Source organism: Chrysemys picta, chromosome 10 (genome assembly GCF_011386835.1).
Source record: "Chrysemys picta bellii isolate R12L10 chromosome 10, ASM1138683v2, whole genome shotgun sequence".
Taxonomy (NCBI): domain Eukaryota; kingdom Metazoa; phylum Chordata; order Testudines; family Emydidae; genus Chrysemys; species Chrysemys picta.
The window spans coordinates 65,021,911-65,041,631 of NC_088800.1; the positions used below are offsets into that span (position 1 = coordinate 65,021,911).

A 19,721-nucleotide genomic window follows, 5' to 3' on the forward strand; every position below is an offset into this window, starting at 1 on the left:
GTGTGTTTGGTTTGAAGCGTGTCAGAAACTCCCCTTGGGATAACAAGCCTGGTACATATCAATTTCTTTGTTAAATTGACGAACTCGTATAAGCTTGCAGCGTCCCATGGGCATAACTGGAGGTTCCTAGGGTTGTGTCTGGGACCAGAGATATTGGCTAGTGTCATTCGGTTGCACAGTCCAAGGATCAGCTTACATGCCAGAGGCTGTGCGTGAACAGCCCAGGAGTGGGGGTTCTCACAGCAGAGCAGGGTAAGGCTGGCTCCCAGAGTCAAGGATTGGAGTGACCTAGCAGATCACCGGTCCAGATAACACCAGAGGGGAATGTCACAGTCCCTTCTACATTTTCCAAGGGTACCCAAAGGCATCCTGCTACCACCTACCCTTAGTGGAGCCTTGTCTGAACCTGCCAGGGCTCAGCTCCCTGACTCTCCCAGGCACAGGCATCACGAACACTCCCCTCAGCCCACACAGGCTCTGCTGTCCCTCGTGCGGGTTAGGGATAGACACACTCTAACCCCGAGTTCTCCAAGCGTCCCCCTGCAGTGTCTAGCCCCTTTGCCACTGGACCCTTACAGCATTACCAGGCCTGCTGTTCACACAGCTTACTAGTTATGCATCAGAACACCGCTCCACTTAACCCAGCACTTAGATTTGTTTTTAGAGAAAGCAAGTATACATTTATTTAACAAAGAATAGAGATTCATGGGGCAGGAAACAGAAATACTGGAAACAAAGAGTTACATATAAAATAAATCCTGCCACATATACTAGAGCTTGAACTCAACTCACAAGATGCCTTCCAGTCTGATAAGTAAGGGTGCGATTCTGTCACACAGGTCACAGAGTCAGTGACTTTCTGGGACCTCCATGACTTCTGCAGCAGCAGGGCTGGAGTAGCTGTCAGTCCTAGGGCTGGCAGAGCAGTGGCCCACTGTTGCTGCCAGAGCAGCTGACCGGCGGTCTGCCCCGGGGCCGCCGGAGCAGTGGTCCCTGGGCCGCTGGAACAGCGGCTGGAGCAATGCCCCCTCCCCCGGCAGTGCTCCCACTGTTCATTCCCTTCCTCCATCACCCGAGTATTTGTAGTAAAAGTTAGGGCCAGGTTGCAGGCTTCCGTGAATTATTATTGTCCAGGACTTGTCCCTGACTTTTACTGAAGATACCCGTGACAGAACCCTAACCTTACTGATATGGTATTGCTTACCCAAAGGCCTTCTCACAGCATTTTTCAACCAGGCTGAATGAGAGACCCTTCTTTCATGAGCCCCAACCCACTGGCAACTTGTCTCCCCTTGATGAAGGATGGCAGGATGTCTTTCTGTACCCCCCCAAATATATCAGACCTTTGATCTTCATCTTCATCTGGATTTGATTTAAATCACTAGTCAGGAAGACTCAATTTAATCATGGATTTCTACATAAAAGTGCATTCTTGTTGGTTGTTATAACCTTAATACGTATTCTTCACAACTCAGAGTTAGATGTAGGTTTCAATTTTAGAAGGTACACATTATACATTTTTTAAGATTTATTTTGAAAGCTTTTCAGATTAGTTTTACAGTTATATCAGAAAACGAATGATTGTTTGGTTATTTCATTTACCAAAGGTAACTGAAGCAGAAGTCATTGGGAGGTAAATTAACTTGACTATGTCAGCCAGATCAACATGAGGAACTTAAAATATTGGCTTCTGCAGCTAACTCAGTCGTCTTCACCTTCATTTTCCTGTTTGTTCATAATCTGGAAAAGAAAAACAAGCTTTCGGGCTTTTTCAAGTCCCAAACGATTTCTCAGTTTGGAATGAATTAGTTCAAAGGAAGAAAATTTTTACATCACAGAAGAAGCTACTGCTATTAAAAGTGAGATTATCATTTCAACAGTCTCTGAAGCCAAGTGCTTAAGTGACATCCACCTGTTCACTGGTATGACTTTCTTTAAAACATCATCAGCAAACATATTTCTTGAATGGTTCAACTTTAACTCTGAAATTTATTATAGTTGGCATTATGGAGGAATGATTGCTGGATGTCCATGTCATAGCCAACTCCTCTTCTTCAGCAGTTAAGTTTTGACCCTGGTACCAAGTATTGAGAATATCTGCAAGAAAATGAGCTGGAGATAGTGCTTGTCCCATTAGTTTCTTTAATGCATGTAATTTAACTCTGTCATTGCATATTTCTCTTTTTAAGATCTCACCCAGTTCCTTCCAAATTTCAACAGCGTCAGCAATAAAACAGCTATTTCCCTGCATTTTGTTCAAGGCTGCAGAAATAGGCTTCAGGGTATTCAGCATGTGTTCAACATTTCTCTTAAGCCCAATGTTGAGAACTTTGGCTGTGACCGTGCCATCTATTTTTTTCACAATTTTGTTCACAAACTGTCATCAGATTAGGCCAGTTCTTGATATAGTGCTCAAAACAGTCCACTACTGAGTTCCATCACATGTCTTGTGGAAGTTAGCTTGCTTCCTTCCACTTTTTTTCAGAGCAGCTGCTGCAAAGTGGTTGTTACAGAAGTATTTTGCAATGTCAACAACATTAGCCTTTATTTCTGGAACACTGAAGTCTTTGGCTAGGAGGTGCATCAAATGAGCACTGCAGCCCTATATTATTAGCTTGGGGCTCTCTTCACTCTCTTCTAAATTTCATCTCATCTTGGATACATTTGCAGCATTGTCTGTGACCAAGCTGTGTACCAGACATTTGAATTTTTTTTCACAGTTTGTTATAGCTTTTATTGTTACTTCTTGTAAGTATTCTGCTGTGTGTGCATTTCCTGATGTATCGATTGTTTCTGTAAGGAAGACATTCCTTTCTTCTGTTGTCACACAAGCACATACAACAGGATCATTGTGGACATTGCTCCACCCATCAAGACTCAGATTAACAATTTCACTCTCAAGACCTTTTGCACATTGCTCAATTTCTCTTTCATACCCTTTATCTAGCAATTTGCCTGCGACATCTGCTCTGTTGGGTGGACTGTACCCTGGTCTTAATGACTGAACCATGTTAATGAAGTGTGGGTTCTAAATCATAGGGAAAGGAGAGTTTGTTGCATAAACAAACCGGGCAATTTTTTCATCAATTACCTCTTTTTGTAATCTGCTGGTTCTCATCACAAATTTATCTATGGTTGTTTCTGGATGATGGAGATTTTTTTTTCTTTTTGCTACAGGCAATATACTGTGGCTATGTGACATACATGATGTGACTGAAACACTATAATTGGCAGATAACTCTGAAACTATAGAAAACGATGGTGATCTTGAAGGTGAATAGTCTTCAGAATCCTGTATGTTGAGGATGGATTCTCCTAAACAAAATAAGTCAATGTAGTTATTTAATTATTATTACCATACTGCTCATTTAATATTACTCATTTCATTCACTGACACTCAGTACTACTTTAAAGGTGAAATTGTAAAAGGAAGATCTGCCTATTTCAGCTATTTTTTTTTTATCACAACTGCATCTAAAATGATAGTACCATAGAGTAACAACTATATCTTTTGCTCAAACATGAGAATTCAAAAATAGTCTAGAAGGAAGACAGGCAGTCCTTAAGAAAGAAGTATGAAATGAAAAAGTTTACCAACCTGAAGATCCTGCATGTTCAGACATGTTCCTTTCATCATCTTCAACACAGCTTCCTCCTAAGAAGGAACACTTCTCATGACGATATTTCATTCGGACAACCTGGCTTTGCATTTCTTTGTTGCACTGTTTGCATTTTGCACGCATGCCTATCTTAGCCACAGGTAGAGGAACTTCATTAAAATATTCCCAAATTGGGTCTCTTTTATGGCCTGCTGCCATTATAGGTTTTCCTTTCTAGTGAGAGAATGGTATGGTAGATCTCAAATCAATGAAGGCTACATTCAGAAAGACCTCAAGACTTCTGGAATATGCTGCTCAAACAGTTTCACTTTTGTTTCTACTGCCTGTCCCTCCCTTCTCACATTCATCTCCAGATTTCTCCTCCTTGTCCAGATCTATTCCACCCCCAACAATCTTCTATTCATTGAACTTTTTGAAACTTTGCACTTTTAGAGAGCGGTAAGGGATTGACTCTGTTTACACACATTTGCAGAGGGACAATAGGGTTAAGGTCTGTTATTTCTCACCTCTATATATTATTTATGTATGTAAAACCATTTTTGCTGTTAACAAGCATTTTATCTCTGGAGACACAAATTCACAGTTTGAGAACTGCAAAACTAAGCATCTCTGATGGTATCTTCTAGACTGAGCACTGAGTCCCATTGGGTAGATAGAAAGCGTAACCTAAATAATCTATACAGAAGCCCTTGAACCCCATAAGATTGGGTCCCTAATCCATGAACAATTGGAACTCATTTACAAAAAACTTTTCTTAAACATTACATGACTATATTGTCTCGTACTATAGAATTAGAATTTATAATCCCTATTCCATGGTGAGATATCTTTGAGCTATAATGGATCTTAATTAAAACTATCTTTAAACAGGTTTTTTCCTCAAAAAGCATTTTATCAAAAAAAAATCCGATTTAAATGAAAAAAATCCGATTTTGATTTAAAAAAAAAAATCATTGATTTTTATCCACCCTGATCTGAAAACAGGGTCCTCTCCCCCTCCCCTGTTTATCTCTTCCTGTTAATTTCCTTCTGAAGTCCTTGCAAGCTCCTCATTAGCATTTGACTCAGTGTGCTGATAGACTACATAATGGTCAGCTAGGGAGATAAGTGTCTCCCATCCTCTGTCTAGAAAAGTTTGTCTCAAGGCATGCTAGCTACCTCTGAATGGCTTCCCTTTTAACTACAAGGCCTTAAGAACATATTTTTCCAATAGATAGATGGATACACACACACCTCTTCTTACATATTATCCGCTCATACATTTGCAAAGATTGCGATGCCCAGTGTGACAGAGGCTTTCAGAAAAAACCTTACGTGACACTCTTTGGTGAATTAGAATGCAAATACCAGACTGAGAGGATCCCTGTGTTGTTAGGTGCTGAGGAATGTTGTTGCTGCAGCAGCATTGTCAGTGCTGCTAAGCTATTGCAGCTGCTCAGTGCTTCCATTCTTGGAGTTCCGATGGTAGTTGCACGAGCGGAGAGAGCAGTCTGCTAATTCAGCAAACCTCGTAATGATAGACCACAGGTACAGTTCAGCGACAAAGGCATTCGGCCCGGTTTAATGCCCTTAAGGCACAGACCTAATGACTCGCACAATTTGCACAAGTACATTAACACGATTGTCCCGTGGCAAGGAGCAGTTCCGTCAGCAGCAGGAATCTTTGCTGTCCCTCAGGCACACAGAGGGTTAAGGCGAGGTACCCCACCATTTATAGACTGAGACAAGCAACTGGGATAAACAACCTACATACCACATTATGTGTTTCCTGACATCTGTTTGTTTAGGGTTACCATATGTAACAAATAAAAAAAGAGGACCCTCCACGGGGCCCTGGCCCCGCCCATTTCCCACCCCAGCCCTGCCCCTTCCCCACCCTAACCCCGCCCCCTCCTCCCTCCCACTCCCAGCCACGCAAAAAGGGCTGACCGAGCGCTACCAGCTTCACGGTTTGCCGGGCAGCCCCCAGACCCTGCGCCCCTGGCCGGCGCTTCCCCAGCGCAGCTGGAGCCCGGGAGGGGAAGCACCCAGCCAGGGGCGCAGGGTCTGGAGGCTGCCCAGCAAACCGTGAAGCTGGCAGAGCTCGGGCTTTGGGCAGCCCCCATGCCCCCGGCCGGGCACTTCCCCTCCCAGGCTCCGGCGGCGCAGGGTCCGGAGGCATGGGGGCTGCCCAAAGCCCGTAGCGCTCGGCTCTTAAACAGAGCCGAAGAGTCAGGGGAGGAGCAGAGCCACCGCGGCCGGAGGCTCTGCTCCTCCCCTGACTCTTCGGCTCTGTTTAAGAGCCGAGCTGCCCGAGCACTACCGGCTTCGGGCAGCCCCCTTGCCTCCGGACTCTGCGCCGCTGGCCGGGCACTTCTCCTCCCCGCTCCAGCTGCCTCTGTTCCTCCCCTCTCAGACTTTGGCTCTGTTTAAGAGCCAAGCTGCCCAAGCCAGCGCTACCGGCTTCGGGCAGCCCCCCTTGCCTCCGGACCCTGCGCCACCGGAGCAGAGCAGCTGGAGCCATGGAGGAGAAGTGCCCGGCTGGCGGCTGGGGTCCGGAGGCAAGGGAGGCTGCCCGAAGCCGGTAGCGCTGGCTCGGGCAGCTTGGCTCTTAAACAGAGCCGAAGTCTGAGAGGGGAGGACTCGCAGAGCAGCCGTGGGAGGGGAAGTGCCCGGACGGTATTTTTCCCGGACATGTTCGGCTTTTTGGCAATTCCCCCCGGACGGGGGTTTGATTGCCGAAAAGTTGGACATGTCCGGGAAAAACCGGACGTATGGTAACCCTAGTTTGTTGCCTCCCCTTGTATCCTGCTCCTGATGTCTCAGACAAAACATCCCTATTCATTATTCTGTCACACCAGCTTATTTTACAAGGGGTCAGTGAGTTCCTGTATCATCTGTTAAGAATCGGTTTACACAGTTACTTGAGAACTCTTGATGTTCTTGAACCATCCTCTCCTGTCAGGAATGTGCTTACTTGGTTAGTCAATATCTAGTGTGCTGTTATTTTGCCAAGACCAGGCCTACTGTGGTTCACAGCCTTTGGTTCACACTGTTAGTTATGCCTAGAGCTCCAGCAAGGCCTGCACTCTGTAACCATTATGCACCCCATGTCCTCTGCCAGTTGGCACCAACAGGTCCTTGGGTCACAATATGACATAAACTAGCAGTAACACCTTCTTCCAGCCCCCCGACATGTGCTACATTACCTCACATTTTCAGCTACCTGACAAGGTGTAACCTATTCCTCCTGTGTGCATTGCTGCCTTCCTTTTGCTGGACCCTCAGTGTGTTATACTACCTTCAACTTGGAGCTAAATTCAGAGGTGATGTGTAAAGACAAGCAGGTGTGGGTCTAAACTGAATAAGCATTTGTTTCCCCTACACCCAACACATCTCCCCTCCATACCAGCAGTTATACCTGAGGAAAGTTAAGAGAGGCTGCATTATCTTTGCTGGAGAGTCCTCTCCATGTTGGGAAACCCCATAGGACAGACAGGTGCCAGCTAGAGCATTCTTTGCAATGCTGTCCCATTGAGACTGTACTGTCAGCAAGCAGAGGTAGAGATGCAGAGGGCCCCAGAGTTGTAAAGGCACAGGACCTCACATTAATTGCTCTGTGTCATGGTTACAGCATTAACTGCACCTGTGACCCCTCTTCTGGTCTCTCTCAAATGAACCCCTTTAAGTGCTGGGGCCTAAGCCTTAACTCTTCTCAGTGTGGAAGCCCTCGATTCTCCCCCTCACAGACCCAGGTCCCTGAGCTATAAACATCCTTGTTCATCAACCGTGATTCCTCAGCAGCTCCAGCTGGGTTTGGCACCTGTTAAGAGACTTCCCTTCAGAAGCTGTCACCAGTAGATAAATGCAGTGACCCAGAGCAGCTTCTTCAAAAAAAAGTATTTATTATTTATTTATAGCATTTAGAGAATAGAGTTTGAACAACAAAAGGCCTACATGCAAATGGCTTACCTAAAGCTTAGCATTTCCCTCAGAGCCTCGGGAGGCCCAGCTCTTTAAGACCCATTCTGCAGAGTCTGTTTCCATGTGTCAGTCAGTTCTCCTTGAACAGTTTCCTAACAACCCAGTCTCTCCCCCAGACTCTGGATTTTTATCTAGAGTTCTTTGTTTCAGGTGTGCAGGTCCCTCCTACCCCAGTCAGGGAGTTTGAGGCAGATTGGTCAAAGGGAATAGTTCAAAAGCGTTGGCACCTGTTTTGTCAGTTAAGTTCCAGTGACTAGGTTATATAAAGCCACTAGTCTGCCTTCCTACAGACCTGCAGCAATCTTGTGTAGGAATTAATCCTTTGAACCACCTACCAAACAGCGTAACACTCAAATAGAGGTACACAATAGTCATAAAACAAAATACAGCTATCTCCCATGTTCTTCCTGTGAATCCATGTGGATTTGAAGGAAGGGGAAGCTGCCTTTTGTAGGCTAGAGTCCCGGTCCCTTCCGTGAGGCAACCTCCTTCTCACAAAAGTTTCCTGGCCCCTTGGTGTGTGTCTCTGTGTAGAATCACAATCTGGCCATGTGATCCTGGGAATCAAACATGCACCCTTTATATCCTTTTTCTTGGGTGCAATCCACTCTCTCTAATGCAGAGGAGACTGTTTCACCTTTCTTTGACTCGACATGTTCTACCATATCCCCTCACAAGGTTCCAGGAAACTGTGTTTAGCACTAGATGTATTCAGTAAAGGAAATTGTATAGCATGCATCTTCTTTTTTTTCCCTCTCTTTTTTTTGTTTTACTGTCACAACAAATTATAATCTACATTTTATTTTCTTAACTTCATTCTTGTTTTCAATGAAAGTTGAGTTAACTGCTCTGCTTTCACTTTGTTAGGTCAGGCACTGGTTTCAAAGGTCTGTACAGTGTCTAAAGAGCCACATTCATCACTATCTGTGTTTGATCTCTCTACAACATTAAGGATGCAAGAACCTTGCAGCTGCAGTTGGGCCCCAGAAGACCACATTTGCTAACTATGTGTTTACAAACACACAAAGCCTAGCTATATATATACATTGCTGCTCTGTTAGGTTTTGTTGGCTTCTGCAATACAAGGCAGGCAGGTTAACTAGTGGGCTCCCAAATGATTTAAAGGGATACTACCCAATTCCTCTATTTTACGCTAGCCTGTGAAGTAAATTGGAATTACTTTTTTTTATGGCAATTAAGGTTTCCAGTTGATTCTTTTTCAAAGAAAAAATGTAGTGATGAGACTAGCACTTAATGTTTGGATTTAAAGTTGCTGAACAGCAAATCCTACATTTTAGAGCAGTTTTGCAAAGAAATTTTTATACTTAACATTTGTGGTTGGCCTGTGCATAGGTTTTAGTGAGACAGGAGGGTGCACAGAATTTCTCTCCGCTCCTACCTCCTGACACTTCAAACCTCCTACTTGAAAACCAGCCACCCAGGCAGATCCTGTGCTTAGAGAAGTCCCTACTCCTCCCTCCAACTTCCCCGATACTCAAATACCAGATCTCTCATCATTGTCTCAGCTCCCTTGTGCTGCATTGGGGAAACACGGGTTCTCTTAAATGTGACACTGTCATATGAAGTGAACTTCCTTCCACAACTGTGTCCCTCATCACTGAACCTCTAGGTCTTTTCTGTGTATTCCCTGCTCTGTTCCCTTCTTACTCATGGCCTCTGTTCTTTCCTCTCACCCAAACTCCTCCCTTCTCAACGGCAGTGTGGTCTGTCCCGCCATGCAGTCATTTAAATCAAAGGTGTGTGAGCACTGCTAATAAAACTTATACACCTGTTTTCTCTGGTCAGTGCTCTGTACCCGCTGCCTGTAACATATGCATAGAGGGCAGACCTGAGGACATAGCAGCCTACACAGCGCTTTCAGTCCATAGGAGGATGGACGGGCACAATGGTGGTGGACGTCCTACTATGACAATTTGGGGACTATGTCTGTACAGCATATGAATTCTTGTTGGTATTTGGGAAGTTCTTCTTAGGAAATCTGCTGTGTCATGGAATGCCTCTGTGTATCCATTATTGCTGACAAGCCTGTAAGCTGGTCTCTGTCGACTAGCGGCCATGGAGACTAGTTAACCTTAACAACTGTACTCTGGCCAGTCAATAGATATGCTAAGGAGATTGGCTGGAGCTGGGAGAAGTCATTTCTAGCTTCTTGGGTTTGGAGAGTGGGAAAATTAGCAGCAGCAGCACAAAGGAACTAGGTGGTGGTGGTGGGATGTATGAACTCCAGGGCCTCACAGAGAAACTCAGGTAGCTTTGGATCGAAGGAGAGGGGGACAGTCGGGCATAGTTTTGTAGCAGGGATTTAGCTAAAAGACCATCCAGGGTCAGAGAAAATAAGCTGACTTAGAGGAGGAGGAGGAGGAGATGCTCCATGTTTCAGAAGTCAAGTCATGAGCTGCAGCAGAAATATCCCAGACAACACCCCCACAGGACCCAGACTCCAGCCCAAAGAATGCTCCAGAGTGGTGGTAATCTGAGGCAGAGAAATTTGTGCTGGGTTTATTGTTGTTGCAGAGGTCTCTGCATTTCTCGTTCTTTTAAAGAAAAAGCAATGGTGTTTTAGAACCCTGTGCAAAATCTATCTTAATGTGTTTTATGTGTTACACCTATCGTGTGCTCTTGAAGAGTTAACCTGTAGGCCCAAAATACCCACATGGCTGGAGTAGAGCAGCAGTTCTATAGTGCCTTCCATCTTAATATCTCAATGTTTGAAGTCAGAAGAAGTAGCAGACGTTCAATGCCTTTAGGATTTGGCTTTTGAAAGTGAAATATAAACAGACTGCTACAACATCCTTGTTTGAATAAGCAGCATTCTGTTTGACAGTTTTCAGCACTGCCTGCTTTAGAGTAGATTTGATGGTAGATGCCATGACAAATTATAAAAGTTATAAACTATTGATAAACATCCTTTACTTTATTCTGTTCATCATTTTGTGCTTTGATTTCAGCTAGCAAAAGACAAACCATGGATTCAGCAGTTTTGACTGAAAATAGCTTTCTTGATTTGCTGCACAGCAATATTGATCCATTGCATCTATACAGCCTCTTGGATACAAGGTTATCTGATGAAGATGAAGAAAGTGAACTTTCAACAGGTTAGTAATGCAATGAATTGTCCTGCTGGTTAGCCAGGTCGTTGGATGAAAGTAGAAGATGCCATTACTTGACAAGGGCACTTTATTGTGATGGAGCTAATCTAAATGTAGATATGGAATTCTGATGTGATGACTCTAAATAATGGGGTATCCACATCCAGATACAGTAGTTGGTTCTAGATACTATCCTGGGTTAAATTTGTGTACCTGAGTTACAACTCTGTCTGTTCACCTTGTAGTTTATAACACACTTCTTTACATGTTGCTCATAATGAGCGGCTAATACCTTTGGCATTCATCTCATACAGCATAATTAAATGTTAAGTAAAAGCTTCCCTATGCCCTGTCCTGGTCAAGCTGGCAACCCCTCTGCAATTTCAGGCTGGTGTCTTTACTAAACAGAGACTTTAGCTGAGCCAGACTGAGTGAGGACAGACCGCCACAAACGAAACCAGCAAATTAATTTCCTCTGGTGATCCAGGATTTGACCTTAAATCTTGAGATAGATGACCAATATACTAGCAGCTGCGGGGGATTTGGCCAGTTGCAGCATGATTTCTTAAACAAGGTTGGGAGGAGGCCATCTCTCTATGCATCTGGGGGCTCCCTTCCCAATTCCCAGGACCAACTGGGTTGGAGGCTGTTTCCTGTCCATTCCCTGACCCTCAAACCCACTCCTACCTGAGGATGTCATTGTGATTGCAGTGGTAAATCTGCAGTAGTAGGCTGGTGACCTCATGCAGTTTCCTGCCCTCACTGTACTCCTCCTCTGGGTTTCTCTGCGAGGGGAGGGGATCGGATCATCTGTGGCTCTGTTAATTTGGTGTCTTAGTATTTCTATGAGACCCAATGTATATTGAATGTTGAGACCGGACAAAGGCCTTCAGACCCCATGGGTGTTCTTTTAAACACCATTTACTATAAATTGATTCAGTACCTTGAACTTAGACAGTAGCTAAATAGCTTTTTTAAAAATGGACAGAAAGTCCCAGCTCTTAGCAGAGGGGAGCATGATTCTACCCTGCCTTCACCTTTGCAGTCACTTTATGTGAGTGTAGCATGTTACCAAGTCAGAATGGCACAAAGCAGTGGAGAATCAGACTTCAGAATCTGAGTCATCTCATGCTTAATTATTGCTGGTCTGAGATCAGGGGCTCACATTTGGCCTCTGAACTCCCAACTATGACTGATGCCTGCAGTAATTTGTCTGTGCAGATGGGGCCTTGCTTATGCTAGCAAAGTCTGAAAGCAGGAGGAGTTAAAGATTTGGTTGTCTTGATCAGCATCACTGACTTGATCAATTACTTTACTCCTGATTGTCACCAGTGTGAGCAGAAAATCAGGCCCAAATTTTAAGCAGTTTACTTAGATTTGTTAGCCCGATGTGGTTTCCGTTCCTGTGCAAGGAGTTGGCCTTGAGTCAGTTCCTAGTGAACCAGCATCTATCACAAAACCACCACAGAATGAATGCTTGAGAGAGAATTAATAATTCTGGCTTTTTGACTTGTCCTGCCCCCTGAGTTTCTTTACCCTGGCCAAGGCATTCACTGACCTAATTATAACTTTTTTTTATTCTAGACCCTGAAATTGATACCATCAACCATGATCAGTTCAGCAATTTGGATGTCTTTTATACAATGGAAAGCAATGAAAGTGTGGAAGAATCTCTCTTTTCAAATACAGGGGAAGCTTATTCTAGAATAGGTATGAGATTTTTTGGGGTGTGTGGGTTGTTTTGGAGATAATTAGTCCAGTAAGGGGTTCTGCCCTGTAGAACCTTGAGTGCCTTTATGCTGTGCCACTTTATTTCAGACCCCTGACACCAGCAGCCTGGCCATAAGCAAAAAATCTTGGTTTCCGTCAGCCTAGTCCTTGCAGGGGGACACCAACAACCCTTCCAGTCCCAAGTCACCCCAAATCCATCCTTCCTAAGTTCTTACCTACCAGACACATTAAACTAGCCCCCCAGTGATCAGCTCACTCTGGCACCTATGCTACACACGGGTTAAGCAACAGAGATCTGCTTGGTGTAAAAATAAACAGGCAGTTTATTTAATAGAAAAACCACAGACTCAAAGATGAACTAGTAAGAGAGAGCGAATGCATATAGGTCACAGAAAATAAACACAAAGACGCAACCTCAGGCTTTACACTTTCATATTAGATAAAATCCCTTTTCTAATAGCAGTTACCCTATTGCCATTAAATCAACTTATCTTATTTACAATGAAGGAGCAGCAGATGGAGCTGGGGCTGTCCCTGTTGGCTCCTTGTGCACACGTATAGGGCCTGCCCCATATGGGAGAGGGCTGGGGAGGCACAGAGTGCAGGTCCCATCTCTGCTCTCTGCAGCCAGGATTTAGCTGCTAGAATCTTGCTGTGGCCTCACCAAGCAGTAGTTTCCACAGCAACACCCTTATAAAGTGACACCTGAGCGTGGTAAATTGCCCCAGCAACAAGTCAGTTTAATGAGGCACAATTAGCTATACCAGGATTTGAGCCTCACGCAGCACCATGTTCTGCAAACTCTCTGGCTTCACTACCAGAGAGAGGGAATTTTGATTTTTAAATCAACTCACAATTTATCCTTAAATCGGTATATATTTATTTATTAAATAAAAAAGACTATACAAAATGTATTCTGTAGCTTGTGGGAATTCTTGATTGGCTGTGCCTCACTTGCCTAGGCTGACAAGCCACCCTGACTTTGAACAGTTTCCTAGCAAACCCCCTAGCTAAGCAGGGATCCAGCATTTTGCAGACAGTTTCCTGCTTAGAGACTCCCCCTCAGATTCCAGGTGAAAAATTCAGTTTCAAGCCTCCTTTTTAAATGGCTTCTTTTCCTGCCCCCATCCCCTGGCATGGTGAGTAATGATCATTCAGAAAGGGAGCAATTCCCTCTTCACTTGATAGCTGGGAAGTCTCGTTGTCTTCCCATTAACTTTAATGGTCCACCATAGTCTTTTCTGGGGCTGGAAAATGGGGTGAGTACTTGAAGCTGGTTTCATTGTAAACAACTGGCTTGGAAGGTGACCCTGCTTGACTGCTTCACCACCCTGCTGTGAGGTGAGGTTGAGCAGATTCATAACCACAGTCTGTATACATATCTTGACCATCAAATTCAGAACATTACAAGTTTTCACAAAAGACTTTACTTAATATATGTATATAGTACAATAATACAGCATGCAATCCATTGATTTAACCTCTCTTTTGGGGGGGGTTAAACTTTCTGTTCTGTGTTTGGGGTGTCTGGACCCTGATTATCATAGGGGGAAAGTGGTACATCAGCTATGAATACTGTTACTTTTTCCTTGCTCTCTATACTGGTTCCTTACAAGTTATAATTTGATCACAGTAAATTAGTAATGCCTAACTTCAGTCTCATTTCGTCCAATATAGTTAGTATTTTAACAATTACATGATTAAGATCTAATGTTTTTCAATAAAGCCCACCCTGATACCCCCCCTAAAAATATTCAAAACACCTAGGTCACCTAAAATTGCTATATTTCTTAAATATAAAAAGTATAAATTAGTTTAACCGTCACTGTTCATAAGATGTGCCACATCAAAGTGGCAATTCTGTGTCCCACGCTTTTTATATTAATGATGCTAGATACATATATTGTAATGTGAATATATGTATGATTATTAACTGTCTCAATAAATATAAGTAATTAGGACCATTTCCTGCTCTCAATGAAAGCAATAAGAGTTTTCCATTGACTTGCTAAGAGCAGAATTGATCCCATAGGACCTGAACCACTGAAGTAAGTAGTCACTCATATGAGTGAAGCTTGCTGGTATGAATAAGAGCTGTAGGACCAGACCCATAGAGTGTATGGCTGGGAACCCTAACTTACTGCTTTTCTAAAGTAGTAATGGGTCTTTCCAGTTTGAGTTTTATTAACATGTACATGTGAAATCCTTTTGCTTGACTCTTAGGTGATTTCTTCCCAATCACAGGAGTGAAAATTGCTTTAAGCAACACTAAGTAACAGTCCTTCTATGAAATAAAAGAGGTGTCTATACACCCCACGCACATGCACACACACAATGTACTAGCTAGTGTTATTGTAATCAGTTTGTACATCTCAGGAGCAAAATGGTCACCCTTAGCTGCTGGATATGTTTTGGTTGGCAAGGAGAAAAAAAACTCCATTAATGATTCTTTCCTGATCAACATTTCCTGTGCTAACTTCTTATTTCTAGTGCCCTGTGCTTCCCACACACTACATTTATTTAATAAGTAAAACTAATGTACATTTCTTACTCTCCTTTCAGACCTTGGACTTTTGTACATGAGAATAATCTACATTAATTTGTTCTTAACTGTGTCATTTACCATACCATTGTGCTCTTTTTTTCCCCTTCTTGTTAGCTGGATTAGCAGAATATGTGCTCAAAGATCAGCAGGAGAGACAGATGGAAGACATTTTTGGTAAGGTTTTAACACATGAGGCAAAGTTTAGATATGATTGCTCTCTATAAATACATCAGAGAGATAAATACCACAGAGGGAGAATTATTTAAGTTAAGTGCCAATGTTGACACAGAACAAATGGATATAAACTGGCCATCAATAAGTTTAGGCTTGAAATTAGACAAAGATTTCTAACCATCAGAGGAGTGAAGTTATAGAACAGCCTTCCAAGTGGAGCAGTGGGGGCAAAAAACCTATCTGGCTTCAAGATTGAGCTTGATAAGTTTATGGAGGTATCATGAGATGATTATGATAGTCCCTTCTGATTGTTAAGTCTATGAGTCTAAATCAGTGGCAGAGCCAAGAGTAGAATCCTGGTTATCAGACTTTTGGTCCATCTGTGGTAGTGTGGAGCAGCAGCCAAATGATTGGGACAATATTTACTTGCTTCCTATTAACACTTTTAAAAAGTTGCATGACTTATTTTTATCCCGCTTTGGTGCATTTTTGGCTTGGATTTTGCTCTTATTAGTTAATGGCAAAATTCTTGTTGACATCAGTGGAAACAAGATTGGGCCAATGGTTGGACTGAAGTATTTGTAGTTTAAATTAAAGAATGAACCTGGCAACATGTCAGTTCTGATAACACAAATGATTTCACTGAAAAGATCTTTATGATTCCTTGATGTGTTTTAAAACGGAACTAATTCTTTGGGATATAAAACTGAGGCACAGATTAAATGACTGGCCTATGGTCACACGGCAAGTCTGTGGTTCAGCTGAAGGGAGAACCCAATAGTTGTGATTTCTAGTCTCCTCTGTTAGTCACTAGACCATTCTGAAGCACTTAAATTTAACAACTAGATTCCTTGGTGTGTGATGATCTTCTGCATTGTGGAAGTTCACCAAGGTGACAAAATCCGATTTCTGTGGATGTTGCATCCTTTGCAGGTTTGGAGTACACTCCCAATCCCTTATTTACAGAATTTATCCTGATTTCAGGACACTATGCATTTGGTGCTTGAAATTAGTTTTTAACTTTGCAGTATCCTTTGGGATCCTATTAATTCAGATTTGGCAGTAAGTTGTTTTTGTTTAACAGGAAAACTCATTTTGGATGAAATGTCCAATGAAACTACAGAGGGTTTTACAGAGATGAAGAAGCAAAAATGTCAGAAACGATGTAAGTGAAACAGCATTTGTGGCATTGCCAGGAGCAATTAACCTAGGGACCTGGAATGTTTTAAAGCTCCTTCCATGCAACCATAAACTACCTGCATGGCAGGGACATTTGTTTTTAAAGGAACACTGGTGCCCCTCTCATGCCAAATTCTTCCTTAGCATAAGTAGCTGCAACTCTTCTGAATCCAGTGGAGCTGTGCCCACTTAAACCAGTGGTGACTTGTCCACTTAGGGTGACCAGATGTCCTGATTTTATAGGGACTGTCCCGATTTTTGGGTCTTTTACTTATATAGGCTCCTATTACTCTCTACCCCCTGTCCCGACTTGTCACCCTTGCTGTCTGGTCACCCTATGTCCACTCTTCCTCTGATGTGCATTAGAATCAATTAAAAGATGCTCCTTATTTTACTCTGATATTTTCAATGATTTGTTGGCATGTAACGTGGCACTGTGAGCATGTTTTTAGCTTTTATAACCCCTAGCTTTGCTTTGCACCAATGTGGCAATGTTTTAATTTTGCTTTCGATTAATTCTAGCTTAGTAACTATCAACTGCATTATTCCTTTTTTATTAAAAAACAAACAAACCAATCAATCAATCAATCACTCAGCGTTATTGATACAAAAATCTGCGCCCTATTCAAAAATGTAGGGTCAGAGTAAAATAACCCAGGCTACTCACTTTCATATTTAATATGTTAAAAATCTCCACTTCTGAGGTAATTTGAAGCTGCCTCAGAATTTCAAGGGAGACAAGGCAAGTGAGGTAATATCTTTTATTGGATCAGCTTCTGTTGGTGAGAGAGACAAGCGTTCGAGCCACACAGAGCTCCTCCTCTTCAGGTCTGGGGAAGGTACTCTGAGCATCCCAGCTAAATGCAAGGTGGAAAAGATTGTTAAGCGTAAGTAGATAGCCCATATTCTAAGGGACCAGAATTTCTAGTCTGCCACAAGTGGTTGGCTATAGCATGCACAGAACTCTGGTTATGCCTCTGCTAACTTCCCATCTTATTTAACATGCATAAATTAGGCTCCACTAACAGAAACCTTGAATTATCAAACTAGATTCAACTTACATCACGATAAACTTTCTTATTTTTAGCATTTGTGAGCCCTGCAGAGAGTTACTCTGATGCTTCCAAGCCCAAAAGCAGGAGAACGGGTGAGTTATTGGCGGAAGGATTTTGAGTGTACCTTCTCTGTTGTTCTGATGTCCATAACACTATTGAGGCATTAAACAAAAGTACTGTAACTCCTGCATACTTGGGAAAGGTTGGATACACTAATAAGGTGACGTATCATTACAGTGGGTTTCTCTGGCTTAATGCTAAAGAATAGCACAGGTTGGGTTATGGTCATATTCTGCCCTTAATCCATTAACCCAAATCTAATTGTTATTGTAACAAACCTATGGCCACCTAGATATATCAGTGGTCATAATACTGCACACCTTGGAAATGCCTCATGGCAGGGCAAAACTTGGATCCTGCTGTTCCAAAAGCACAGGCCTCCACTGTTTGAGTGAAAGGACAACTCCATTAGCAATTAGCAACAGAGAGCCTACGAGGCACAGTCAAGCATTTCTGATTCCATCTAGCAGAGGGAAGTACTGTGGAAAACTGTGAAATATCTGTGTTATTTCTTATGAGTATTGTGCATATGTGTATTTGATGAATTACTTGTTCTGGACTTGGATCAGAAGGGGAGGAACCAAGCAGAAAGGGCCATTCAGATAAGGAACATCCTAACAAACACAAAAATAGTCAGGTTACTAGCTGCGAAGAGGCAACTCCTCACTCAATCCTGGTTACTCAGCTCTTCTGCCAAGGCAGAGAACCTGGAGGTCAGAAGACACAGATTACTTAAAAGATCAGCCCTGCAGCTGTGGAGAGGTGGGTGGAGTTACTGGTTGCTTTAGGCTAACACAGACTGATCCAAGGCAGGATCTACAGAAAGCAGGTTGTAACTTGGTCCCCAAGAGAATGGGAGACACCAAGGCTAAAACCTGTCTATCTAGGAGCTTGTGTGGATGGCCAGGTGTAGGTAAGTCACTTGGTTTAAAATCCACTGCTGTGAGCCCTTTTGCAAATAAACTATATCTTGTTTTGAAGAAGCTGCTTCTGTGTCACTGCAAACTGTCAATGCCCACAGACTCCCAAAGGGAAACTCTTGCAGGTACCAAGCTTCCAGGGTTTGCTAAATATCACAGCAGGCATGGGCGTGCAACCCAGAAGCCCAGTCAGAGAGTGGTAGGATTGCAGGATCCCCACCCCAGGAGGTAAGGGCCTGTCACTTGAAAGGGGTGCACTCAGACTGGGAAAGGGTCTCAGAAGGGCCAGCCACACACAAGGTAGCCCATCACAGTGTCAATTGGAGTTTTGTGAACAAAGCTAGGGTATTGTGCCACCCCTAATGTGGAAAATACACTTGATAGACTTGAAAAACTAAATAAAGCCCTTGGTGAATTGCTACCTGCTATTTGTGGTTTATTTAGGTAGCACATTCCCTATCTGTACTGAAGCTCCAAGATCATGTTAAAATTGCCTGCGGATTAACCCACAGTATTGACTTTAAACCACCCATGCAATTTCTTTTTTTATATCATGCATTTCTAAGGATGTATTTGTATTTCAGTAATGCTCACAATCAATCTCCGTCGAGGATGGGGGTGCTAAACGTTATAGATGCACATAATGAAAAGATGGCCCTGGGTCCAGAGAGCTCACAGCCTGTGCAGTAGTGTGCAATCTGAGGCACAGTTGTAGAGCTAATACTTACATTTTGCAAAGTAGGACATAGTTTTGTGGCATTTATGGAGGTTGCTCAGATAGTGTCACTGTCTCCATCTTAACAGATGCAGCAACGAGGGTAAAGGAACGAGTATGTACTGAAGGCAGCAGAGCTGTTGGGGATGTAAGAGCTAGTTGCCAGAAAAGAGGTGAGCACTTTGAAAATGCCTCATAACTTCATTTTGCATTTGATAAAGTGAGAGCAACTGAGTAACCCTGGAAAACCAAACATACCAGTCCTTTGAAAATTCAATATATATGCCAGCAATGAACGAGAGGGTTATATTTACCCAAGTTCTAAATAAAATAGGAACACCTATTGCTATTATTTATTATTTATATATTTATTACACCTCTACCCCGATATAACGTGACCCGATATAACACGAATTCTGATATAACGCGGTAAAGTAGTTCTCCGGGGGAGGGGGGGCTGCGCACTCCAGCGGATCAAAGCAAGTTCGTTATAACGCGGTTTCACATATAACACAGTAAGATTTTTTTGGCTCCCGAGGACAGCGTTATATTGAGGTAGAGGTGTATTTACAGCTGAGATTACTACAAAGGAAATCCTACTGTATTGGTACCCTCACCATGAACTAAAGACTTGCCCAAACATACTGGA

At 43.0% G+C, this 19,721-nt stretch overlaps 1 protein-coding gene across 10 annotated transcripts in view; it reads left to right on the top strand.

Annotated features, from left to right (window-relative positions):
* Positions 1–19,721, top strand: part of CIITA (class II major histocompatibility complex transactivator) — a 67,826-nt gene that overhangs the window by 17,645 nt on the left and 30,460 nt on the right. For 5 of the 10 annotated variants that reach the window (XM_005306760.5, XM_065559947.1, XM_065559948.1 and 2 more), the window contains exons 2-7: positions 10,553–10,699; positions 12,278–12,403; positions 15,084–15,143; positions 16,228–16,308; positions 17,410–17,469; positions 19,162–19,245. In XM_005306760.5, the coding sequence (XP_005306817.4) occupies positions 10,553–10,699; positions 12,278–12,403; positions 15,084–15,143; positions 16,228–16,308; positions 17,410–17,469; positions 19,162–19,245 (558 nt within the window). Of the gene's footprint in view, positions 1–10,552; positions 10,700–12,277; positions 12,404–13,421; positions 13,564–13,636; positions 13,766–15,083; positions 15,144–15,282; positions 15,419–16,227; positions 16,309–17,409; positions 17,470–19,161; positions 19,246–19,721 lie in introns of those variants that run through there. The other 5 variants (XM_008172816.4, XM_065559950.1, XM_065559952.1 and 2 more) reach the window with 4 other exon arrangements.